Raw genomic sequence first — 27,158 nt, 5'->3', positions numbered from 1 at the left:
TTTATCTTTATAATTTCTAACTTTTGGTTAAGAGTTATATTTTACGCTGCACTTTCCATCTAAACATAAATCATATGTATCATAAATGTGTTGTAATGGTCTCATTATCATTCAAATCAAATACTTTCTAAATTCATGGTCCAGCTTCAAGTTACACCAGTTCTAAGAAGCCTTCCTCAATAATCTCAGTTAACACTGATACACTCCTAATAGCTGATACAGCATTAGCTGTTAGACCCTGGAAATGTATTAAAATTTCAAGAAAGTATCTTCCTCAAATTGACAATCCCATACGTCAGAACAAAATAATTTTAAATTCTTTCAAGTACATATACATACATATTTACTCTGGCTGTTATTTCCTCTTCAGAAAGGTCTAACTTATCCTCTTCCATATCACTAACTTTTACTTGTTTCACTACTTCCAAAAGCAATGAATCACTGGAAGGCTGTGAGTGTTGGACACCTGTTTAAAAACAAAATATTTATTAAACACAAAGTAAAAAAATCATATTATACCTCTTTTGTAATTTCTGACTGTTAATTAGATGATAATGTGTATTACAAGAAGGTACTTAGCTCTCCTGATTTTATGGCATCAATTCTATTGACCAACATATTAGTGCAACTTTTAAAAAGTTAAAAGCTAGTACTAATTTCACCTGTAACTTAAGTCACTGAACCCAAGAGAACACAATGTCCATCGGAACACAGGTGGCTATGTATTGTAACTACAATTTAGTATACACATAACTAGCCAATGACTCTTAACAATCAATATTTTCAGTTTTTTACAGACCTCTCTTCAAAAAAGGGAGAAACCCCAGGTCAGATGGTTAGGAAAGAATGGCTTCCTAAAGAATTGTAGAAATTCTTTTAAATCTGTTTCAAATCACTGCTAGACTGTATTTTAAAGCACTTTTTCCTAGAAAAAGACATTGCCCCCCCTAAGATACTAAGTATCTCGAGTTCTGTAAGAACATGCTGTAAAAGAAAGGCCTAGAGTTACTAAGAATTCTAGATATATTTAACATCAGTCTCAGTCTTGGTAATAAGCAGAACTAAGGGGAAAGGACCATTGTTTCATTGTACCATAATGAATATTAGAGACAACACATTTCACTTGAATGACAGTATAACTTTATGGTTTTAAATTATGTTGTTTGAAAAATTACAATTAATTGAAATAGAAAGTCAAAGTAGATTTAGGCCAAAGGTAACAACATTTAACATATACAACTGTTTAAATGTCAGTTCTAAAATGTCACCCTTCCTTCATGAGTAAATAATTTTTTTAAAATTTTTATTGTTATTCAATTACAGTTGTATGCCTTTTCTCCCCTTCCCTCCCCCCACCCCAGCTGAACCCACCTCCCTCCCCCCTCCACCAGCCCCCCCGATTTTGTCCATGTGTCCTTTATTGTTCCTGCAATCCCCTCTTCCCACTGTCCCCACCCCATCCCCCCCTGGCCACTGCTAGACTGTTCCCAACCTCAATGTCCATGAGTAAATAATTTTGAAAAAATAAAAACAACCAACCCCACCAATACCCTTATTATCTTCTACAAATACATAGCCATTGGAACTCACCGAGATTATCTCTCAAAGCACTAGCTTCCTCATGGATTTTGAAGTTATAATTTGGTACCAATTTAAGTCTCATACGGGAATAATTTTCTACATTAGCTAGTTTCCAGTGAGTTGGATTTTGTTTCCTATGAATATTCATGAGTAAAAGAATACAATTATTTGGCTTAAAGTTGCAAAGACTGACATAGAATAAAGTATAGGTATTTTACATGTGTTAAACACCATTTTATAAAAATTCACATTCATTAACTCATTTGACTCAAAAACAATTCTGAGAAAACCAATGTCAGTATGCATAGCTACAGTTTATACATGAGGTATCTAAGACAGGCTAATTTTTTTTTTACCTAAAAGGCCATGTAGTTTATAGGTAGCAGAAATAAGGTCTGAAATTAATCTTCAGATGTATAATTTGACATCTTTTAACTCTTTCACTGTTATATGGAAGTTTTTAACCAGCTATAAGATTTTATTCCAAATACAGTTTTCAAAATAAAATAATTTGACTATAAATAAAGATAACAACTGCAAATGAATCAAAGATCTAAGTATGAGTTAAAACTCTTAGAAAAAAGATGGGGTAAATCTTTAAGACCTTAGAGTTGGGAATGGTTTGGCAGATGTGACGTCAAAAACACAAGCAACAAAAGAAAGAAACAGACATATTGGACTTCAAAATTCAAAACTTTTGTGCACTAAAGGCCACTATCAAGAAAGTGAAAAGACAGTCTACACATTTAGAAATAATGTATCTAATGAGGGTCTGTTATTTTGAATATAAAGAGAACTCTTACAACTCAAGCACAAAAAGTCAAGCAATCCAATATCAAAATAGGCAAAGGACTTGAACAGACATTTCTCCAAAGAAGACACATACAACTGGCCAACAAGTATACGAAAAGATGCTCGGTGTCATTAGTCACTAGGTGAATGTAACAACATCAAAAGATATCACAACCACTAGGATGACAAGTACTAGTAAAGTGGTAGAGAATTGGAACCCTCAAGTATTGCTCATGGAAATGCGAAACAGTGCAGCTGCTGTGAGAAAAAGTCTGGCAATTCCTCAGTAAGTTAATCATAGAGTGATCATATGACCCAACAAATCTGCTCATAGGTTTGACCCAAGAGAATTAAAACAGGTATTGAAACAAACACTTGTTCAGAAACGTCCCATTGTTCACAAGGAAAACAACCCATTAATTGATGAATAGACAAAATATGGTATAACTATACAATGGAATATTATTTGGCTATAAAAAAGAAAGAAGTACTGATACAAACTACAATATAATGAAAACATTATGCTAAGTGAAAGAATCCAGACACAAAAGGCTACATATTATATGATTTCATTTATGTAAAATATTCAAAACAGGCAAATCCATAGTCAGAAAGCAGACTGATGGTTGCCTGGGGCTGGGGGAAGGGATAATAGGCAGTGACAGTTTAAAGGGTCCACAGTTTCTTTTTGATGTGATGAAAACATTCTAAAGCTGGACAGTGGTGAGAATATACAACATGATAAGTATACTGAATGCCACTCAAGTGTACATTTTTAGTAATTAAAATTTTATATTGTATGTATTTTACAATAAAAAAGGACTATAAAATATATACATATATCATAATACAACATTTTGTGACATTACTTAGAATCAAGTAAAAAAATGTAAAATATTCAAGCACAAAGCATCACTAACTCTAGAGCAAAGAGGTAGTGTCAGGAAGACAGAAGTAAACTGATTCAAAACAAACTATCACAGGGTAAAAGGAAAGGAAATATATCCATGGTCAAAAATATATACATATAAAGCTCAAAAATATCAGTTATAATTTACAAAAGACAATCAATAAATAAAATTAATTTTTATAATTTTTGTTTTGTTTTTGAGGAGGGATAAAGAGGGAAGTACAACAATCTTGGCTCTTAAGGAGCAGAGTTTGGAAGATATAACCTACACAAAACCCACACAACTCAGAAAACAAAGAACTCTAGTGGTAGATATAAAAACCAATTCAGGTATGTGTCTTAATTATCATTTTCATAAATATCCCCATTTGTATGTGACAGAACTGAGGCTGAAAATGGCTACTTCCCTAAGGTCATGTAGTTTAAAAACGTCAGAGTGGGGTCTTAGACCCAGGAGCTCTGACTTCAGTAGCTCATTTGCTCTAATGTTGGGGTCCTACTTTTTTCAGTCTTCTTTCTTAGGGACAAAAACTGTCATCTGCAGATCCTGTGCCTAGATTTCTCCTTTCAGACTGATGCTAACTGCTTACTTTTCAGATTGATGCTTCTTACTTACTGTGAGACTTTTGCCCCGGGCTCCACCTTACTAGCAAGACTGACTCCATGCTGCTGTCAATGAGTTGGCCTGGTTCTTTATTCTGTCAATGAGTTGTGTCAATTAGTTGGCCTGGTTCTTTATTCTCCTGAAGCCACACAGCCAGTTGACATGCTTCTCATGGCAGCTAGAGATCCCAGTGGCTGCTGCCACCGGGACCTTCACTTTCTTATGCTAGAGCTCAGATGCAGGCCACATGTTTTCTTCTTCAGCACCAGGACCAGAGGACAGCTCTGATAAATTTTGCACTGGGGAAATTTCATTCAATATTTCATCTGAAATCACCCTTTCAGGTACAGGGTCAATTTTACATTTTTGGTTGTAAGGAAACAAAGCTCAAATTGCTTATAAGCACATAAGACATATACAAGCTCTCATAACTTGCAAGTCTAGGAGTGTATTTGGTCTGGATGGATCCAGAGGCTTCAGTAATACCACCAGGGATAAGATCGCCAGCCACAGCCCAAGACTCACATTCTGTTAGCTTAGTGATCCCAAAAGACACAACCTTCCCTGACAGCACCAGCAGTAAAGTCTCAGGGAAGAGTAATTGGTTAACTTGAGCCTCTGGCACCTTTGTGATAAGGTGAGTTGGGAGGGGCCACATCAAAGTGGGTTCCTCACAAAAAGGAGGGGCTTTAGTACCAGGAGAAGGAAATGGTGCTAGAGACAAAAATAACAAGGTTCCCTGTAGCTGGCATCTTTGATGGAACTCCCAAAACCCAAAAATAATCTGAGGCCTGTTGTGAGATAGAATCATCATTCCCCTTGGTAGTACCTGAACTCGGCTTTCCAGAAGACTCAGCAAAAGTTCCAAATTATAATTCACATACCTCCTTCACTGTCCCCTCCCCAAAAAACAGGTCCAGAGACATATATGTAAACTAGTTCTGAGAATAGCCTGGGACGTCTGAAAATACCTCACGATTGATATGCAAATAAAATGGAGCACCACATTCAGGTTACATTTATAACCTTATCTCTACCATGGTTATAGTGCCACCTGTTCTCTAATGGATTCTCAGAATGTGCAGTAAATAAGTATTTTTAAAGGAAAACCTGAATGTGATAAAAAGAGCACTTCACTTATTCTGCAAACAAATAAGATCTTGTCATTCATCTGATCCATCTGTGAGGAATTCCTTTGTGTTTCACTGTGCAAGACAGTAATTTCCTTTCTTCTTAAATTTTATTTTTTAATTTTTTTGTCCTTCCATAACTTTCATTCCCATTCCCCAGCCCACATACCCTCTGTCAATCATTAGCTTCTCTTCTCTATTTATCTGTTTTTATTTTGTTTTATTAATTTGTTCTGCTCTTTTTAGATTCCCATAAGTGAAATCACAGTATTTGTCATTCTTTACACGACTTATTTCATTTAGCATAATACCCTCTAGGTACATCCACACTGTCACAGTTGGCAACATTTCATTCTTTCATTGCTGAATAATATTCCATTTTATATATATACACACACACACACCACATCTTCTTTATCCATTCATCTAGTGATGGACATCTAGTTTGCTTCCATATTTTTGATATTACAATACCAAAAACACTGCAGTGAACATACAGGTGCATGCAATCTTTTCAAATCAATGTTTTTGGGGGGTTTTGGATAAAATCCTACAGTGGAATTGCCGGACTATACGGCAGCTCTATTTTTAATGTTTTGGGGGAATATCCTACCATTTTCCATTGTGGCTGTATTAATTTACAATCCACCAACAGTATACAATGCTTCTCTTTTCTCCACATCCTCATCGGTACTTGCTATATTTGATTTACTGATGAGAGCCACTTTAACAAGTGTGAGATGATACCTCATTGTGGTTTTAATTTGCACTTCTCCAGATGATCAGTGATATTGAGCATCTTTTCATATGTCTGTTAGCCATTTATATGCCCTCTTTAGAGAAATATCTATTCAGGTCCTCTGCCCATTTTTTAATTGGAGCATTTGGGTTTCTTGGTGTTAAGTTGTATGAGCTCCTTATAATATTTTAAGTATTGCATATTTAAAACAATACACAAATTCAATGCAATACCTATTAAATACCAGCCGTGGTATTTAATACCAGCAATATTAAATCCACTGGTATGACTCAGTGGATTGAGTGCAGGCCTGTGAACCAAAGAGTTGCCACTTTGATTCCCAGTCCGGGCACAGGCCTGGTTGTGGGCCAGGTCCCCAGATAGGGCATATGAGAGGCAACCATACATTGATGTTTCTCTCCCTCTCTTTCTCCCTTCCTTCCCTTCTTTCTTTAAAAAAGAGAGAGAGAGAGAGAGAGAGAGAGAGACCAATGACATTCTTCTCATAATTAGAACAAATCCTAAAATTTATATGAAACCACAATACCCAAAATAGTGAAAGAAATTTTGAGAAAGAACAAAGTGGAAGGTATCACTCTCCCTGATTTCAAGTTATATTATAAAACTACAGTAACAAAACAGTATAGTACTGATGTAAAAAGATATATAGATCAAGGGAATAGAATAAACAGTCCAGAAGTAAATTTTCACTTATACAGTCAACCTAGGACAAAGGAGGCAAGAATATACAATGGGGACAGTCTGTTCAATAAGTAGTGTTGGGAAAGCTGGGCAGATACATGCAAAAAAAAAATGAAATTGGACCACTTTCTTACACCATAAGTGAAAATGAATTCTAAATGGATTAAAGACTTAAATGTAAGAGCTGAAATGTAAGAGCTGTAAAGAGCTTAATTGTAAGAGCTAGAAAAAAACATAGACAGTAAACTCTTTGACACTGCTCTTAGCAATATCTTTTTAGGTACATCTCCTCAGGCAAGGGAAACAAAAGCAAAAATGAACAAATGGGATTATATCAAACTAAAGTTCTGCACAGCTTAAGAAACCAACAAAACAAAAAGACCACCTACTTAATGGAGAGAAGGTATTTGCAAATGATATATCTGATAAGTGACTAATATCCAAAATATATAAGAAACTCAGTCTCTATTTTAACTTGGATTTTGAAATTCATATGCTTTCTAATATAATTATGTAGCCAATGAGTATGTGACTTGTGACTGCAATCCCTGCCAGCAATTTCTTTGCTCCATTTTTGCTTGTTTTCCAAAGGTCATCAGTGGTAACAGTTGAGTGTGACTGTTTCTGGTCTTAACCTCTGTATTTTACATACCTTGAAGATACCCTGTAGATTTTGAATCTTTTTAAAATTTAATATGACTGTGTTAACATTTTCTAGGTCTTTAAAAACTATAAGCCTAATTCTAATGCACGCAGAGAAAGGACATATAACTTCATAATTCATTTTTTAAAAAAACAAATGTATATCCCCAATCCACATTCTTTTCTTTTTTAATTTTTACTTAGTGATTTGAGAAAGAGAGAGAGAAACATCTATTTGTTGTTCCACTTATTTATGCATCCATTGGTTGCTTCTTGTATGTGCCCTTACTGGGAATCGAACCCTTAGCTTTAGCATATTAGGGTGATGTTCTAACCAGCTGAACTACCTGGCCAGGGCTCCCTCATTTTTTAAATTGAACATTTTTTAAATTGGATTGGAGAAGCCATTGGCTTAAAAAGTTCTAGACTAGAACTAAAGAAAAAAGGTTATTTAATAAATGATATACTCATACCTTTCAGCCCAGGGTCCCCTTTCACATGTAAGATAAACCCGTATTGCCTTCCAGCGTCTCAGAGTGGCTAACTGTTGACTGCTAAGTTGTTTAAGCATATTATTATACCTCAAGTTCTCTTGGCGTGCTTTTCGATTAAATGGCTCCACAAAAAATTCCTAAAAAAAAAAAAAGCAATAAATAATATTGAATCATATTTTTACAGGTAAATTTCAATGCCGTAACTTAAAAAATGTGACCCAATAAAATCATACAGTGAAAGAAAGAAGCTGGTAATCAACAGGATGTTTACTCTACTAGAATCATTTTCTTTAATGAAGCACAATATGATTCTAGCCATAATCCATTTATATTTTTTTAAAACTTAATAACTAACCAACAAAGAGTCTATGTTATGAAATAAACATGTATTTTTATTTGGTCTTCTTTAATTTGTTTCATCAGCATTTTGTAGTTTTTAGCATACCAATCATGTACATATTTTGTTAAATTGATAACTAAGTATTTCATTTTTTTTAAGATACTCTAAATAGTATTTTTTTAAATTTCAGTTTCCAATTTTTCATTGCTTAACATGCAGAAACATGATTAAATTTTGTGTACTGATCTTGAGTCCTGCAATCTTGCTGAACTCAACAATAGGAAATTTTTGGTAAGATTCCTCAGAATTTTCTACACAGATAATCATGTTGTCTGCAAATAATTTGATTTCTTCCTTCTTAATGTAAATGTCTTTTATTTCTTTTTCTGTTATTGCATTTGCTAGCACTTATAGAACAATAGTAACTAGGAGTGGTGAGAGTAGACATTCCTACCTAGTTCTCTACCTTCTCTATTCTATAGGAAAGCACTCAGTTTTACATCTTTAAATACCAAGTTCACTGTAGGCTTTTTGTAGAGATTCCCCTTTATTTCTGGTTTGCTGAAAGCTTTGATCATAAATGGATGTTGAGTTTTGTCAAATATTTTTCTCTATTAATGTGATCATGTATTTTTTAATTGAAAAGTTTACTAATGTGGCCCATTATATATATTGATTATCAAGTGTTGAATCAGCCTTGTGTTCCCAAGATAAACTCTACCTGGTTGCGATATATTATTTTTTCATATATTGCTGGACTTGGTTTGCACCTATGTTCCTGAGGGATCTTGGTCTGCGGTTTTCTTGTACTATTTTGCGTTATTTGAACATGAGGGTAGTATTGCCCTCATATAATAAATTCAAGTGATCTCACTTTTCTATTTTCTGAAGAAATTGTGAGGAATTGGTGAAATTTCTCTATTAAATGTTTGATAAAATTTGCCAGTGAAACAAACTGTGTCTGAAGTTTGCCCTTTTGGAAGGTTTTTATTACATTAAATTCCATTTCTTTAACAGACAGAGAAATATCCAGTTTATCTACTTATTACTGAATTAGTTTTGAAAATTTGTATTTGTCAAGAACTTGATTCATTTTATTTATGTCATTTATTTCATAGATTGGTTGGTAGTAGTCTTTTATTACTATGTTGACATTTGTGAAGTCAGTGGTGATACTTCCCCGTTCATTCCAGGTATTACTAATATTTTACTTTTCTTTTTTTGTTTTGTCAATCTGGCTAGAAATTTATCAATTTTACTGATTTTAAGTAACTAGATTTTAGTTTCATTGATTTTTCTCTATTATTTTTCTGCTTTTAATGTCATTGATTTAGAAACTAAGTTAGATTACTTTCTTTTTTCTAGTTTATTCAGGTGAAACTTAAATTATTGAGGCCTTTTTTCTTTTCTAATATAAATATTTCATGCTATACATTTCTCTCTAAGCACTGATTTATACCCAGACTCCTTAGAGAAACCTATCAGCTTAGAAGACTTTTTACATAATCAGAACATACAGAACATTTTGATATTAAATTTTTAATTTTTGTTATTCAACACTTTTCTTTCAATTCTGAATATTTTCAGTCAGAAATACTACCTGTTTTCAAAATTCAGACTTGTTATTACTCTCATTTGAATATTAAATGCTTGAAATCAACATAAAAAACTAGATACCAAAAGCACTTAACAATTTTTACCTGAAACTTGAGTTTGCTTTCTCCTCCTTCCCGGTCTCTTCTATGCATATTCACCATTAAGGCTTCATAACAATTCTTCCAATAAAGTGCCATGTTCTCATGACCATCATAAAATGTATGGGTTTCATACTGCTTCATATAAGGTATAATCTTATAAAAAAATATATATAAAATTTAATATATACTTCTATAAAATAGTAACAGTAGAAAAATCTCACTCAAAAGATGTAAAACTTACATATTTTTCAATGTAAACTTGCCATTCATTTGAACTGCAATATTCTTGAAAATCTTCAAAAAATGAGGAACTACCATTGGTAAAAGGTAAAGAAGGCAGGTGCAAGTTCATGAAGAGAAGTTCATAAATTTTGGAAACCAGGGTACGGACAAGGGGAATCAGAAATGAGTAGATTTCCGTCTGTTCCTTGATGGATTGACTTAGAACATGTTCTAGCTTCCCTAAAATATAACATGCTTCTTCCTGATTTTCAATCACTTTGGTCTGCAGAAGGGTGTTTAGCTTAGCTGATGCCAATGCACAAACCTGGAGAAAACAGGTGAGAAAGCAGAATAAAGTAGACACTTAGTGATAGCAAAAGTTTTTTCACTCTTCTTGAAGTTTAAGAAATTATAAATGTATCACATGTTTAATCTGGAATATGCAGTAACATTGTACTACATAATTAATCACCCAACATCTATTTGGCTCCTCTTAAAGTCTGCAAGGATGGGGGGATGATGCCATCTCTAGTTTTAACAATAGGTCCTAAGGGTCAAAAGCCAAACAGAATATCCAAACCCTAGCTACAGTGACTAGTTCAATCAATTCACATCATTGTCTGTCACAGAGATTCATTCAGGGATAGCCTTATCAGAGCAAATTCAGAACTTTTACATACTAACTGTTAAAGAATATGAAGGGTCTCAGAATTCATCTCTCCTCCAAGCTAAAAAGTTAGCGTACCATAGTTTCACAGATACTGGCAGAAGACATTGGACTCCTGGGTTGGAAACAAAGATCTACAGTACTAGCAATAGCCAGAATGTCAGTGTTTACATTGGTCCCCATACAGCAATTCCCACGGTGACAAATAAACAGGACTAGATGATGCCTGCACACACGGTGGTTGCATTATAGGAGAGGAAGCCTGAGCACAGGGAACCCAAATCTTTTATATGGGGCAGTAAGTGTGCCTAAACTTTGCCTGGGAGGGAGGAAGCATCTTTATTATGCTGGAGAGTAAACAAAACCTGCCTTTTGCTCTGGAGGGAAGACATGATCTGTGTCTTCCAAAGTTGTGCACATACATCCTCAGAGAGACCATACAAAGCATCCAGCATCTCTATTCACAAGATATGCAGAGATCCATGAAGAACTGTCTTACCAACAGTGACTGTAGGAAGAAGGACTCTCCTTCTCTGGATATGAATAAGGCAGCATGTAGCCCCTATAGCTGTTGGCAGTCATTTTGTGACAATAAGAGCAGCCAAGTTTAAGACAACTTGCCACTGGCTGGAGAGCAGTGCTGCAAGAACCATCATGCCTTAAACTCATCTTAACTATGAAATTTTCAATTACATGAGCCAATGAGTCTTAAGACGTCAGTTGAACTTGATGCTTCCGTTACCTAGAATCAAAGCATTCTGATACGTAAAGAACGCGTACACAGGAAGCCAAGTCCTTGATCAGAAATCTAATTATCCTTGAAGTTCCCAAGGAAAATACATATTCCCGGTACAAATCCATTCAAAGGAATACTTGGTATTACTATTAAACTTTGACCTTAAACCTCAAAATAGAAAGGTAAATGAGGTCACAAAAGGAACTCCTTTTGTCTACAATTAAGATCTAAGACTTAAAACCATATTGGGACAGATGATATAAAGTGTCTCCTTCTCCCTTAATCCTAAATCCTAATTCTGAATCTTATTACTTTCAAAATTTAAAAAAGCAAGGAAAAAAAACACAAAGTATTAGAACCTGACATCACTTCAAGAATGCATCTGTGCCTAAAGCTGGTCTGACCTGTGTATACAGATCTTTCAAGTCAAGAAGAGACCTCAGGCACTCTGTCCAAGCAAGCTGAAAAGAAGCGAACAGCATCTGAGGAAACAATCTCTAAGAAGGCTCAAAATTTTTACTTTCCTACTTTTAACTTTAACTTCTACTAATGAAGCTTCTCTATCCTACTCAGATTTTCTCTAAACATCTTCATTTTAATCTTTGGATCTGACTTAAGCAGATTAATTCCAATAGAAGCCAACAAATGCAAGGGGGAAAGTCACGTATTTTTCCATCAATGAGAAAATGCCAGTGCTAATATTCTAGGATTTTATGTTATGTGTTTTTTAAAATACAGCTTGTATAAAAAGTAGAATATTCAGTGCTTTGCTTTTAACTTAATATGATGGTATAAAATAAATATTAGTTTATAAATTTATTTAAAAGTATAAGGAGACTTTGAATAAATTTACAAAATAATTTAGTTGACCACTGCCTTAATTTTGAATATGAACACGCACTACATACACGTAATCTCCTCATCATAAAGAGTACTGCCTTAAAGTCACCTGAGAAAGTACAAAAAATACTGATGCCCTACTTCCCTATTTCTGATATAATTACTATGGGAAATGCCCTACAAAGATTTAGAAAAAGCTCCTCCATCAGTGGCTGAACTAAGACAACTGGGACAATAGAGACCCAGACAAATCAGAGACCATATATTTCATCTAAATAAATGCAGCATTTCTAAAGAACCACTCAGTCTCACTTTAGAGACAAGCTAGAAATCTTGGTATTTTATGTAAAATTTCCTAATACTTAACTGCTGGCAATTAGCTAATATGTATGTGCCATGCAAGAGAAGTTTGTTAGCCACATTCATTTTGCAGGCAGCTCTATCAAAACTCCTTTAAGGGAAGAGATTCCTTTCCTAGCCTTTAACATGCATGACCTCAGAGACATAATCTTTCATTTCTGAAAGAATGAAATTAACTGGTTAGTGGGAAATGATTTAAATCACTAACTTCTGGTAGATAGGACCAGTCTTATCTGTAGGTGCTGTACTCATTTTTTAAAATATATTTTATTGATTATGCTATTACAGTTGTCCCATTTTTTTCTCCCCTTTATTCCCCTCTGTCCTGCTCCACTCCACCGACCAGCATTCCCCCACCTCAGTTCATGTCCTTGAGTCGTACATATAAGTTCTTTGGCTTCTCCATTTCCCACACTATTTTTAACCTCCCCGTATATTTTGTATCTACCATTTGTGCTTCTTATTCCCTGTACCTTTTCCCCCATTCTCCCTCCTCAGCCTCCCTGCTGATAACCCTCCATGTGATCTCTATTTCTGTGATTCTGTTCCTGTTCTAGTTTATTTTTTTTCATTCAGTTGTTGACAGTTGTTTGTTATCATTTTACTGCTCATATTTTTTATCTTCTTTTTCTTAGATAAGTCCCCTTAACGTTTCATATAATAAGGGCTTGGTGATGATGAATTCCTTTAACTTGACCTTATCTGGGAAGCACTTTATCTGCCTGGATAGAGTAATCTCAGATGTAGGTCCTTGACTTTCATCACTTTGAATACTTTCTAGCCCCTACTTTCCTTCAAGGTTTGAGAAATCAGCTGACAGTCTAATGGAAACTTCTTTGTAGGTAACGCTCTTTTTCTCTTGCTGCTTTTAAGAGTCTCTCCTTATCTTTAACTGTAAATAATTTAATTATGATGTGCCTTGGTGTGTGCTTCCTTGAGTCCAACTTCTTTGGGATTCCCTGAGTTACCTGGACTTTCCCCAGAAGTCTATTTCCTTTGCCAGATGAGGGTAGTTCTCTTTCATTATTTTTTCAAATAAGTTTTCAATTTCTTGGTCTTCCTCTTCTCCTTCTGGTACCTCTATGATTCAGACGTTGAAAAGTTTAAAGTTGTCTGTGGGTTCCTAAGCCTCTCCTCATTTTTTTGAATTCTTGTTTCTTATTTCTGTACTGGTTGGATGTTTATTTCTTCCTTCTGGTCCAAACCGTTGATTTGAGTCCTGGTTTCCTTCCTTCTCTCTTGGTTCCCTGTACATTTTCCTTTATTTCACTTTGCAGAGTCTTCACTTCTTCCTCCATTTTGCAACCGTATTCAACCAATTCTGTGAGCATCCTGATTACCACTGTTTTGAACTCTGCATCTGAGAGGTTTGCTATCTCTTCATTGCTTAATTCTATTTCTAGAGCTTTGATCTGTCCTTTCATTTGGGCCATATTTCTTTGTCTTGGTACACCTATTACATAGTAAGGGGCAGAGCCTTAGGTATTCACCAGGGCGGGGCAACCCACATCACTGCGCTGTGGCACTGTATGTGGGGAGGAGTCTGAGAGGGAACAATGCCACTTTCTCAGCTCAGCCAGCTTTCAGTCACTTCCCCCACTACCCACAAGCAAATTGGGCCCTTCTGGTGCTGATTCCTGGGTGGGTGGGTTTGTGTACATTCTAGGACCCTGTGGGTTTCTCCAACGAGCTCTCCTGTGAGGCTGGGAGTTTCTCCAGCCAGCGCTCACTGCTACAACCCTCACAGTTCTTTACAGTCAGAGGTTTTGAGGCTTTATTTCCCCAGGGCTGGAACCTTGGGTTGTGCCATTTGTCTCACTCACCAGTTCTTCTTCCTGGTTTACCCACAACACAAATGTGGGACTGCCCAGTCTGCCAGCAGCTGCCTTGCCCAGCCAGGTCCTCCAGCTGCCTCCTTGCCACGAGTCCTCCCACCCCAGGTGCCTGTCTCTGCCCCTCCTACCAGTCTATATGAATGTTTCTTTAACTTGTTGGTTGTAGGACTTCCATACAGTTAGATTTTCTGGCAGTTCTGGTTATTTTTTGTTTTTAAATTTGTTGTTTAAAAATTTGGTTTTTACAAGGAGGCAAAGTGTATCTACCTATACTCATTTATTTAACACGTATTTATAGAGCTCTACTATGGGACAGACATTGGATAATTAATGTTGAACAATTTAAACATTTTATTTGGTGAAATTTCATCAAGGAGAAAAACAGACAGTGACTGTGAGTGGGACAAAATGGAGTCCAATAGGTAAAGTGAATAACCACACAGCATGCTGGGTGCAACTGCTTTAACAGTCATCAGGTTAATATTACTGAAAAGTCAAAAAAGCTATTTTCATTCTACTTCTAGGTAGAGGAAAAAATACTACTACAATGACTATCTATGTGTACAAAGACTGTTGATATTTCAGACTACTATCTTAGGGTATAGTTTCAGAGCAGAATTCCTAAATTAAGAGTGTAATAATTTTTTACAGTTCCTACTTCATATATTTTCAAAGTGCATTTAAAAGGCTGTATGTACCATTCAAACTTCCACCATGCATACATCACAAAGTTCCTTTTTCTGGTTTAGCGTTTTTGCAATTTCCATGTTTTTACAATGAATATGTGCTGCTCTTATGACTATGAAAAAAACTATCTTTAAAAAGTTAGTAGTGTGGGGACATGAGTTTGATATAATTTTAAGAAAAAATACAAATTTATCAAAATATTGATATTTCAATCATCTGAAAAAATACATCCATAGAAAAAATACTAAAATAGTTATTTTCTTTTAGGCCATGAGAGGATAAGTTATATATTTTTTCTTCTTTATCTTTTGTGTATTTTCCACAAGAGCTTGTGTTACTTTTACGATTAGAAAAATATATCTATTGAAAAATCTGGCCTTTTTAAAATAGAGCAACCTTTACATTTTTAATCTCATGTTCTTATCAATACTATACCAAGTTTATGTATATCAAAAACCATCTTTACCCAGACCTCCTTAACTTCAAGTACTTAAAATCCTAATATCAAAAGGAAAGAAAAAGGGTCAGGAAAAAAGTTATGGGATACATGTCATGACTAATCCAACCCAGGTTATCACAAGCATCCAATGTAAATACAAAGATGACAAACTAACATTCATATGGACCTTTACCAACCTTTTAAAATTTTAATTTAAAATACAAATAATAAATATTCCTTGGGTCCATATTTTGTTTCTTTATTTTGGACACACTGCACAATGCTAATACTTAGTAGATATTCAGTAGGTGTTTGATGAATGAAAAAATATTAAATAGAATGTACAACTGTATTACTGGAGTAGTAAACTAATAGGATATGATTTGGAAATGAACTACTTAAAAACTAGTTTTCCTGAAGTGTAAGCCTTAAACTGCACATGTATAGTCTTTGTAAGCAGGATAGCTCCTAGCTGCACTAAATATAAATATGAGCAATGCCTTCTACTATAAGCTATGTATAAACACTTTAAAGGAAATTTTTAAATTATACTGAGTAATAAAAAACAAGAAGAAATAATTAGCTGACTGTCAAGCTTCTTTATAATCTCACAGAACTGAACCTAAAATGAAGTCATAAATATTACTGGAACTAACAAAAAGTTAAAATACTAAAAACATATTATCATTTAGTTATCACACAAATAATTCCTATATTGCTTGCAAACATAGAAGACAATGAAAAAAAATTGACAAACCTGTAAATTACCCTTTCCAATAAATCCTAGAAGCAACTGGATTTGAATTTGAGACAGTTTTACCCATACTGGACTTTCAGAATACCAAACTGATAGAGAGTCGAAGAGCAGCATCATATCCTCTAAAAGCTATTGCAAGGAAAAAATTTGAAAAGAAAAACATTCAGTTCTTTAATCTACTGATGACGATTTTCCCCCAACACTACTACCAAGTATAAACATTCCAAACCTAGTTCAATGTACAGTCAGTAAAAGCCAAAAGACTTATCTTAGTAACAAGCTAATAAAATCTGTGACTATCACATCTTATCCATGGTTTATTGCATCTGATGAAATATTAATACTCTGAAAAGGGGGGATACAAAATTTGGTTATTTTTTAAGATTTTATTTATTTTTGGATGGGAAGGGAGAAAGAGCGGGAGAGAAACATCAATGTGTGGTTGCCTCTCGCATGCCCCCTACTGAGGACCTCACCCACAACCCAGGCATGTACCCTGACTGGGAATCAAACTGGCGACCCTTTGCTTCGCAGGCCAACACTCAACCCACTGAACCACACCAAGCCAGGGCAAATTTGTTTGTTTAAATAAGTCTTTAATTATCAAAGAAATAATTTCAAAGACATATTACTGCACCTTCTCGGTCCATGTGTTTGAATTAGCTAGTCCCTCTGACTGCAGAAAGTCCTGTATGATCAGCATGAGTCGGAAGGCATTTTCAGCAGTTACTGGATTAGTTTTTGCTTCTCTATTTTCTGCGACTGCCCATTCTAACATCTTCTGCAGCAAACTAAGTATAAAATAAAGTTCTCTTAAAACCTTTTTAAACTTAGAAAAATAGTAGGATATTAAAAAACCCAGTTATTATTTAATAAGACTGAATCTCCAGAGGTACACTAGTTCTGGCAGGCATCATAAAACATCTGGGAAGAATTTAATAAAAATGAAGCAACTTTTTAATCTTTGGAATATCTATTTTTAATACACCTAACACTACACTGCAAAGTAAAAGTGACCTGTTCACTTGACTATTAAAAAGCCATGAAAATAATTCACATTCAAGTCTCCATGAAATACTCAGAAGTTTCTTTAAAGCTGAAATCAAAAAAGTTAGAAAAGAAAGCCTTATTATGTCTTATTGTGGGTCAAGCTCTGTGGAAAATAAAGAAGTAATTCTCCCCTAGTGTGCTACTGTTAGTGTTCTATCATAAGCAGGGAACTCAATGCTTTAGAGAAGTAATTTTCATGAAAACACTACTACCTTCCCTTAACATGGAAACACTCAAATTTGGACAAGACCATAGAACACAAGCACCAAACACTCAGATATTGCAGAAAACAATTTAAGCAACAAGGAATGTATAATGACTTAAAACCCAAATTAATTTAAGATTTAAGTCTCTTCACATTAAAGCTAGTTTTTGGACTTCTCTCTAGATCCCAAGAGAATGGTGATAGAAAAGGAGCTGAAAACAAAGTTTCCCCTTTTCTCTACATCCACTGAATACTAGATAAATGTTCAATAAAATATTTTATGCTTCTGCACACTCCAAGGAGAGAGGGGAAGTCACCAACCAAATACTTACATTCGTTTTATTTCATCTGATGGTCGAAGTAGCTCACTGGATATTCCTGATTTAGTTAGTGCCGCAAACACTTGTCCCCGTTCAATCCAAGTATCTTCATCAGACTTTTCTAGTCCTTTACACATTACATAGTTCAAAATATTTGTCAGTAAATGAAGAAGCTCCTCCTCACAACTCTATAAAAATACAAAGTAATATTAAATTACTGGAGGGAAGGGATGATAATTGAAGCACGTAAGATCACATACGCTGACTATAGTCCTTCAACATATTATTATTAAAGTGTCTAAGTGAACCTGGAACTTCACTAGTAAGTCCTAGAGAGATACAAGGATGAATAATACACTGGCTTTCTTGTCAAGACATGCATAATTTAATGACATAGGCTTCTGATATCTCAAATCTTGAGACTTAGAAATGAATATAAAATGAAATCGTTACAATTACACATTTCTAAGAATTAGAAGTATACAACAGCCATCTATAAATAAAATCAGCATTTGGATAAATAAGGTACTTTACCTCCTGGCTTTCAAGTAAAGAGAAGTCATCACTAAAGCCCATGTCATTTGTGATGCTGCTTTCTTTGTCAGATTGCACAGAAAATGATTTAGTAGACTCTATTGGGGATGGTGTGCTAGGCAAGCTGTCTGGCATTTGACTTCCACTATCGCTCAGTTCACATGAATCAATTCCACTGAGATCTAAACTTAAACGTGAAGGGTTATTATGCCAGAATTCTTCCTGATTCTCTGATTTGAAAGACAATTCTCCCACAGAGCTATCTTCTTGAAAAAATGGTGTGTTTGAATCTAGAGAGTGTCTATCCTCCAAACTCCAGGGATCTGAAGGCACATCAGCTGAGGCAAAAGAGTTGATTTTTTCATCATCTGTCTTTTCATCAAAGTTCCTCTTAATATCTTCAGCTGATATATTTTTATCATTGTCTTTCATTAAAATAGTCCTATTGTGCTTATGAAGAGTATTTCCATTTTCAAAATTTGCTTTAAAAAAAAGCCTAACTAAAGTGTCTTGCCAACCCACTTGTTGAGATATTTGATGTGCTGCATCTGGCTGGGACTGTAGAATCTGTAGAATCTGTAAAGAAATTAAGAACACAAAGTTTGTCAAAACATACACAGTACTTTACATCAAAGACAATTTTTCAGTTATTTTAATGATGAAGTGACTTAATGAGAAACTTTCAGAAGGTATACTTTCAAAAGATTATGTTTATAACTGGATTAGAAACTATTTGGAGGGTAGACATTATGCTTGTAACTGATCCACTTATTTCATTATGGAATGGGGATGTACTAAAAAATTTGCTGGGAGATAAAAGAAAAAAGATTAACAGCCCTCCACATGTCAACACCCTCATGTTATTAATTTAATTTGGTCAGAGAGAAACTATAAATGAATGAAGGTATATTTAAAACATAATAAAGTTATATCCTCTTAACTAAAAACTTCCCATGAGCCCATCTCATTTGTTTAGCTAACACTGAACACCTACTATGTGGCAGGCACAGGTCTGGTACTAGGGTTAGGAGAGTAGAAAAGACACATAAGACGCTTTGATAGAACTTAAGTGCTAAGTGCCCCGAGAATAATGTTTTCCCATCTCATGTTTTTCCTGGCAAAATTAATGGTTGTTTTTGCAAAAACATTTTTTTCATTCACTCTATATTGTATAAAAAAAAAATGAAACTTTAATTCCAAAAAAACTAATTCCAATAAAATGGAAACTATTTAACTAGAACGAGAAATTAAAATTAGACACTGTCATAGCAATGTGTATGACCTCCAATATCCAACTGACTTCATTTTTTAATTTGGTTTTTTAATTAATTAATTTATTTTTAGAGAAAGGAAGGGAAGGAGAAAGAGAGGGAGATTCCTCCAACTGGGGACCTGGCCTGCAACCCAGTCCCATGATGACGGGTAAGATTCCTCAAGGGAGGGACAACCTAAGACAGGCATGGTTGCAAAGGGGCCCTCAGGGAAGGACTTAGGGGGCTATAGAAAAAAGGGGTGATGGACCCTTGCCCCTCGGCTTTGACATAGCCTGAGTCCTCATTCTGTCTGCAAGAAGTCTCCTAATCTCTTGGCTGCCTTACTTCCCCTCCCTGACTTAAGCTTGAAACAATGCCGGAGGGCAGTGCAGCCGTGTGCTGGAAAGGGCAGGTTCCCCAGGGTGATCAGGCCTAAGAAAGAATGCATAAAATCCTATGAAAGTACTTTGCTAATACCCTCAGTTTAAATGATAAGAGTCCAAGCATGAAATGAGTATGTTTCCCCAAAGTTTTATGGCCCTTTCGCTATCTGACCCTGACTCTAAATAAGCCCTCACAGTTCTTTTAATGTTATCTATTATTTGATCATTTCTGCCTGACAGTGATTGATGAGCTTTAGGTATATGCCCTGTATTCCTATGCAAATTAAACCCAATGAAAGCCTGTCAAGGCAAGGGTCGTGGCACTCTCCTCTTGAGGGAGTGGCCGAGGTGCTCTGAGGAGCTCTCCCCTTGAGAGAGTGGTCGTGCTGTCCCTTTTCCTCCACAGGACTTGGTAGTCCATGTGAATTTGTCTCATCTCAGCCACAACACCGTGGACACTGCGGGATGGTGTCCACATCAGATAGGGACTTCGATATTCACAGTTCTAATGTACACTGATGCTGATATAGAAAGTAATGAGGCACAATGACATGTTAAGTTTCTTTCTTAATGCTATCAATCAGTGAGCTACCATTATTCTATAGGTGCAGTATACCAATTCTTTTTTCTTCCAGATTAAGCTTTTCTTGGATAAACACTAGGCTGCGTTGATAGCTATTCCTAACTGCATACTGAAAGGAAAGGATCAATTTGCATGACCGGCTTCAAGGACAATATGGCAAAATCCATCAAAATGTAAATTGTAAATACACTTTGACACAGGAATTCCATTTAAGGGAGTATGTCTCACAGATATATTAACACAAAGAGGTAAAAAGATATGCAAAAAATATACTTAATAGAAGTTTATTAACATGAAAAAGAGGAAAAACAACCTAAACATCCATCAATAAGAAACTAGCTAATACTTTCTAAAATAGCCCAAAGATAAAAAACTATGCAGCCATTAAAGAGAAAAATATATATCCACATTTACTGATGGAAAAATAGTGACATAATCAGGAAGTAAAATTTTTTTAGGAAAAAAGCAAAGAAGCAAATTAAATACTAGACAGGTCAGTGGTCCCAGTGGAATAGAGAGAAGGTCATAATCAGAAAGAATCATAGAAGAAAACTAATTGCTGACTTAGTTCAAGGTTAAATGAGTGCACTGAAGACAAATCATTGTTAGAATAGTCATAAACAAATTATAGAAAATTCTTCCCATGAAGTTCGAAAGATTCAGAAACTCAAAAATACAGTAAATGAATTATAAACAGTCATAATCATTGGAAGTTCTTAATAAAGAAACTATTCTCTGGTAATAGATTTTTGACTATAGAAAGGGTGTATGTATTTCCAGAAGCCCATCTAGGTAGTAGTAACAAAAACAAATTTAAATGCTGACTTTGAGTACATGAAAATTAATCTCAAAAAATGAAACTATAAAATTATGTCATCTATAAAATAAATATTAAAACATGTCTGGTACAAATACTCAATCTAAAAGACATTCAGAGTATAATGACACTGCTATTTTTAAAGTGTATCTTAAAAGTTTACTAACCTTTCTGCAGATGACCACCCGGACATTTATATATGTTCTGTGAGATATATATACCACAGATAACAGATCTTTGAAATTAACTGCAGTATCTGTGGTGGGGAAAAAAAAAATTTAAATTCCAGAGATAACCAAAGAAGGAACTGTAGGCAATAGTTATATAAATGCTGAAATAATTGCTTCATTTTTTTTTTACTTTTTTTTTTGCTGTCAATAGATGCCCTTCTTTTCCAGCTTTATTAAATTATAATTGATATAAAACATTGTATAAGTTGAAGTAATATAACATGATGATTTGAATATATTGTGAAATGATTACCACAATAAGGTTAGTTAACACCTCCATCAACTCACATAGTTAACATTACTTTTTGTAGTGAAAACATTTAAGATCTGCTCTCTTAGTATCTCTCAATTACACAATACAATAATGTTAACATAGTTACCATGCTGTATAATAGGTACTCAGAACTTACTCATCTATACCTGAAAGTTTGTACCTTTTGGCCAATTTTACCCATTTTGTCCACTCCTTCAGCCCTAATAACCACCAATCTACTGTTTCTATGAACTGATTTTTTTTGGATCTCACACATAAGTGAGATCATATAGTATTTGTCCTCTGACTTATTTCACTTAGCAGAATGCTTTCAAAACTTTTCCATGTTGTCACAAATGGCAAGATTTCCTTCCCTTATATGGCTAATATTCCATTGTATATATTTATACAGACCATGTCTTCTTTACCCATTCATTTGTCAATGGACACTTAGGTTGTTTCCACGTCTTGGCTATCGTGAATAATGGTGCGATGAACATGGGTGTGTGGATCTCTTAAAGACAGTAATTTCATTTCTTTTGGATATATACCCAGAAGTGGGATTGCTGAATTATATGGTAGTTCCATTTTTAATTTTTTGAAGAATCTCCATACCATTTACCACAGTGGCTGCACCAATGTATATCAGCACCAACAGTGCACAGGGGTTCCCTTTCCTCCACATCTTCACCAGGACTTATCTCTCATCTTTTTGATAACTGTCATCTTAAAAAGTGTGAAGTGCTATCTCCTGGCCTTAACTTGCATTTCACTGATAATTAAGGATGTTCAGCATCTTTTCATGTACCTGTTAGCCATTTGTATGTCATCTTCGGAAAAATATCTGTTCAGGTTCTTTGTTCATTTTTTAATTGGATTTTTTTGTTGTTGTTTGATTTCCTTATATATTTTTAATATTAACCCTTTATCAGATTTTCACTTGCAAATAGTTTTTCTCCCTCTGTAGTTTGCCTTTTTATTTTGTTGATGGTTTCTTTTGCTGTGTAGAAGCTCTTGTGTACTATAGTCCCACTTCTTTTGACTTTTTTTGCTGGTGCTTTTGGTATCATATCCAAAATATCACTGTCATGACCTATCTCAAGGAGATTTCCCCTATATTTTTTCTAGTAATTTTATAGCTTAGGTCTTACATTTAAACCTTTAATCCACTTGGGTTAATTTTTGTGAGTGGTAGAAGGTAGGGAGGGGTCCATTGTCATTCTCCTGTATGTGGATAATCACTTTTCTGGACATCATTTATTGATAAGACTATCTTTTCCCCACTGTCTATTATTAGATCCCTTGTCAAATATTAGTTACTCGTATATGCATAGGTTTATTTCTGGATTCTTGATTCTATTCCATTGGTCTATGTGTCTGTGTTTATACTTATGGCACACTGTTTTGATTTTTATGGCTTTGTATTATAGTTTAAAATCAGTAAGTTTGATGCCTCCAGTTTTCTTCTTCTTTCTCAAGTTTTTTTCTCAAAGAAAGAATTGTTGGTAATATTTATATAAATGCTGAAACAACTGTATTTTTTAAATAGAAATTAGAGACATATTTAAATTTTATCAAACAATAGAATTAGAATGCTTAACATCTTCTGAGTAAACTATAAATAATTATTCTTTCCTTTTGATTACATAAACATACTATCCGTACTACTTAGTTCTTATACTTTATCTTTTTAAGTACATGCTCTGTCTTATCAACAAGATGGTAAACCACGCAAAACAAAGATCTTATGTTACCTTTTGAACTCCTAACATGATATAAATTTTACAGTTTTTAGTATGTACTAAAAAAAGGTTTATAAAAAAATCTGAAATTAGTTTTTATTTTACCTTTAAGAATTTAGGCTCCATAAAAAAAAAAGATAAAGTATTTAGTACGTATTTTCTCTAGTGCCCTTTTCTTAAAGTAGACATTCAATTATCTATTTACTAATCCCTCAGTCAATAAGCATTAATCAAAGACCTACCAAGTAAGGCCCTATGTTATGTCCTAGGAAGAAAAAAAAAGGTAAATAAGAAACAGCACCCAAGGAAAGCCTCGTTTATCAAATAACAGATTATTTAAAAAGCAACCTGAGGAAGGAGGGAAAAAGAACTTCAGGAAAAAAAATAACTGAGAACCGTCACAGAGAAGTACGTTACTACGAAGAACATTTCTTAAAAGTCATCAATATCATCAGCCTTAATCATACCTGTATTTATAATCTGATTGGTGAGGTTTTTAATGAGAGATGTATTAACAGGTGCTTCATTTAGAAGGAGTCCCAATCCTGAGTAGCCAACTTCTCTGAGTCGAATACGTTGTTTACTTCGTTCATAAACATTTGTGCATTTCAACATTTGCTCCATAACCTGGTCACGACAATATAGTCGTCTCAATAGAGAACTAAGAACAGTTTGTCACTTAGGTTAATACTGAATTAAAATATTGATTTAATAGGCTTTTTGAAGCATTATTTTATTCCTGAGATATAAAAGAGGAAGAACCAGCACTAATAGGGAAGAGAGCTCCATATCATACTATCATTCAAAAATGATTTTAAAAATAAATTGGACTAAAACACATCTGTATTAGAATAATTAGTATGTTAAAAATTTAGTTTATACACAGATCGGAGTGGCTCCGTTGGGTGGGCATCATCCTGCAAAGTGAAAGTTCACCAGTTTATTCCCGGTCGGGGCACATGCCTGGGGTGCAGGTTTGGACCTGTATGGGAGGCAACTGATTGATGTTTCCCTCATACATCGATGTTTCTGTCCTTCTCTTTCTCCCTACTTCCTCTTTCTCTGAAGATAAAATCTTTTTTAAAAATTCTAGTTTACATGTATTTCTTGGCAGATGAAAGGAATTAATTTAAACTATCTTTTAATGGCTAAGGCATAGATGGAAATAAACCCTGTAGCTTGTAAGAGGAACAAAGGTGTGTTCTGTAAAAGAACAAAGATACTTCTAAATCAATGTAGTAATCCATTTATGTAACAGTTATCAAAATAATTTTTAATAACAAACATTTATGAAGCAACCCACCCATATGCTAAAATGGGCAAATAAATTAGTCCCATACTTCTTGGAGTGACAGAAATATTTTTCAAAGTGAGATACTGAAATCCTATGTGGAAAGGGTATTCTTGAAAATGGTATCAGGAACAATCCCTCCAAGGCCATTTTTGAAGAAATAACATTGAATCTCCATAAAGGAACACTTGTATGGGCAGAGGCTTCAAAGAGTAGCCTAATGGGTCACCATAACCAATCACAAGAAACTGTCAGACCAGTTTTAGTTCACCTTTGTTTTCGAAAGTTTAGGGATTTCAAACACAGGCAATCCAAATATGACCCCATAAGAAGACTTTATATTGTAACACTAATGATGTAAGAGGAAACAATTGTTATAAGGCAATTAAGCATAATGAACAGGAGAATCATTAAAAAAAAAAAAAACGTATTCAGTAGCGAAAATATGACTGACTCCACTGCTTTCAGTTAACAAAAAAGGTGGAGCAGGTGGCTTCAGCCAAGGTTCAGAGTTTGGCATAGTCTGGATAGTTTAAAATATGTTCTAGACCTGGCTGGGTAGCTCAATTGGTTGGAACGTCAGCCCAATATACCAAGGTTGCAGATTCCATCTCCCATTAGGGCATGTACAAAAATCAGCCAATGAATGCATACATACATGGAACAATAAATCAATGTTTCTATTTTCCTCGCTCTATCTCTAGCTTCTTCCATCTCTATTTTCCTCTAGCTATCTCCCAATAAAGCAATTAAAAAATTTTTTTAATAAATAAAATGTGTTTCATATCCTTTAAGTTACAAACTCTTCTGCCTCAGTTTCCTCATCTGTAAAATGGGGATGAATTAATATCCACTTAATAAAGTTATTTCAAGTTCCTGACAAACAATGAGTGCTACATAAGGTTAGTTACGATCTCCTATGTAGACTCACAATAGGTCAAAATGGAGATGAGAGGTTTTACATTGAGGATAGTATGACAAAGTACATTTTCCACTGGAATAACTGATAAGATTACAATATAATTAGCTTTTAAATATGCTAACAAAAACATGAAAAATATATATTAAAACAAATGTGACAACTTAAAATTAGAAGTAGATATGAAAAAAGAATTTACATTCATAGAATGTATATACTCCAAGTAAATTCATCCACCGTAACTGCCCCAAAATATAAAGACATTTAAAAAATGTTTTTACCTTAAAAATGATTTCTCTTAGTCTGTCGGAGTACTTCTGATTTAAGAGCAAGGCATAAAGTATGTCAGCATTTCCTGGTTCAAAGAGCAGTAAGAAAAGCTGACCTCTAGTTGGGCTGGTACGCAGGAGACTAAAGAGTATATCCAAAATTCCAAAGAGCTTTTAAGATTAAATAACACAAAACAAATAACTACACTCATATATAGAAGCCAAATAAAATCATAAATCACAAACAGTTATTTAACTAAATCCTACATACCCTAATATTCTAGCTTAACTGAACTATCTGATGTCTTCTGAACCTCACCTTTCACTCCAGCACGCTTTTGGTTTATTCCGTTTCCTTTTGCGTATCTTCACACTACCATATGTACCTGTTGAACCACACCTATGCTGCTTTGTCCATATGAAAAGCCATCTCTTTCCTGGTCTCCTCTCAATATGTAATACTGTCCTATGAAAACCTCATAGGACTTTGTATCTCTTTTATAGACGTTATCATACTCTTCTTTGTTACATAATTATTTATAAACCTCTCTTATTCACCCCTGTCTCCATTAGGCTAAAAGTAAAAATGGTAATTGATTCATCATTATAAACCTACAATGGCTAATATAAATAGCTATAGATAGATATATAGATAGATATATATAGTTACATTTTCAATAATTCTTTAAAGTGACCAAGAAAATATCATTGACAACGATTCATTGCAGGTGACAATAGAGCTATCATAAAATAAAATGGCTACTCATTATTCTAAACAATGAGAAGCTTTTGATGTAGTCCAACATTACATGGAAATTGCCAAAGTTATCTATGTAATACAAATTATAAAGTCATGTAATTATGGAGTAAACAATAAATATTTCATGATACAGGGAAAAGTATTTGAGTCAATGTAAATTAAGGCTGCTCAAATTTGGTGTTAAGAGTGATACACAAAAAGAGCACAGAAACAGCAGTAAATATACTCAGTTTTTCTAGTCCCAGGTTTATCAGCTGTGTGACTTTTTAAGTTGTCACCTAGTATTTCTGAACATGTATTTCCAAATGTACAAGTGGGAAGAGTAATTCCTAGTCTGTATTCTATACCAGTGTTTCTCAAATTCTACCATGTACC

General features: G+C 34.5%; 1 protein-coding gene across 8 annotated transcripts in view; it reads right to left on the bottom strand.

Annotated features, from left to right (window-relative positions):
* Nucleotides 1-27,158, bottom strand: part of NBEAL1 (neurobeachin like 1) — a 159,208-nt gene that overhangs the window by 50,601 nt on the left and 81,449 nt on the right. For 7 of the 8 annotated variants that reach the window (XM_045197990.3, XM_071220689.1, XM_024563678.3 and 4 more), the window contains 12 exons: nt 26,036-26,194; nt 24,012-24,171; nt 21,487-21,575; nt 18,284-18,859; nt 17,762-17,937; nt 16,812-16,965; nt 16,175-16,303; nt 9,873-10,178; nt 9,635-9,784; nt 7,574-7,731; nt 1,591-1,715; nt 340-466 (listed from right to left, as the gene is read on the bottom strand). In XM_045197990.3, the coding sequence (XP_045053925.2) occupies nt 340-466; nt 1,591-1,715; nt 7,574-7,731; nt 9,635-9,784; nt 9,873-10,178; nt 16,175-16,303; nt 16,812-16,965; nt 17,762-17,937; nt 18,284-18,859; nt 21,487-21,575; nt 24,012-24,171; nt 26,036-26,194 (2,309 nt within the window). The remainder of the gene's footprint in view (nt 1-339; nt 467-1,590; nt 1,716-7,573; nt 7,732-9,634; nt 9,785-9,872; nt 10,179-16,174; nt 16,304-16,811; nt 16,966-17,761; nt 17,938-18,283; nt 18,860-21,486; nt 21,576-24,011; nt 24,172-26,035; nt 26,195-27,158) is intronic. The other variant, XM_045197991.2, reaches the window with a different exon arrangement.

The sequence above is a fragment of the Desmodus rotundus genome, chromosome 2 (assembly GCF_022682495.2).
Source record: "Desmodus rotundus isolate HL8 chromosome 2, HLdesRot8A.1, whole genome shotgun sequence".
Lineage (NCBI taxonomy): Eukaryota > Metazoa > Chordata > Mammalia > Chiroptera > Phyllostomidae > Desmodus > Desmodus rotundus.
The sequence above is the reverse complement of the archived record's forward strand: the minus strand, read 5'-3'. Positions and strand labels throughout refer to the sequence as shown.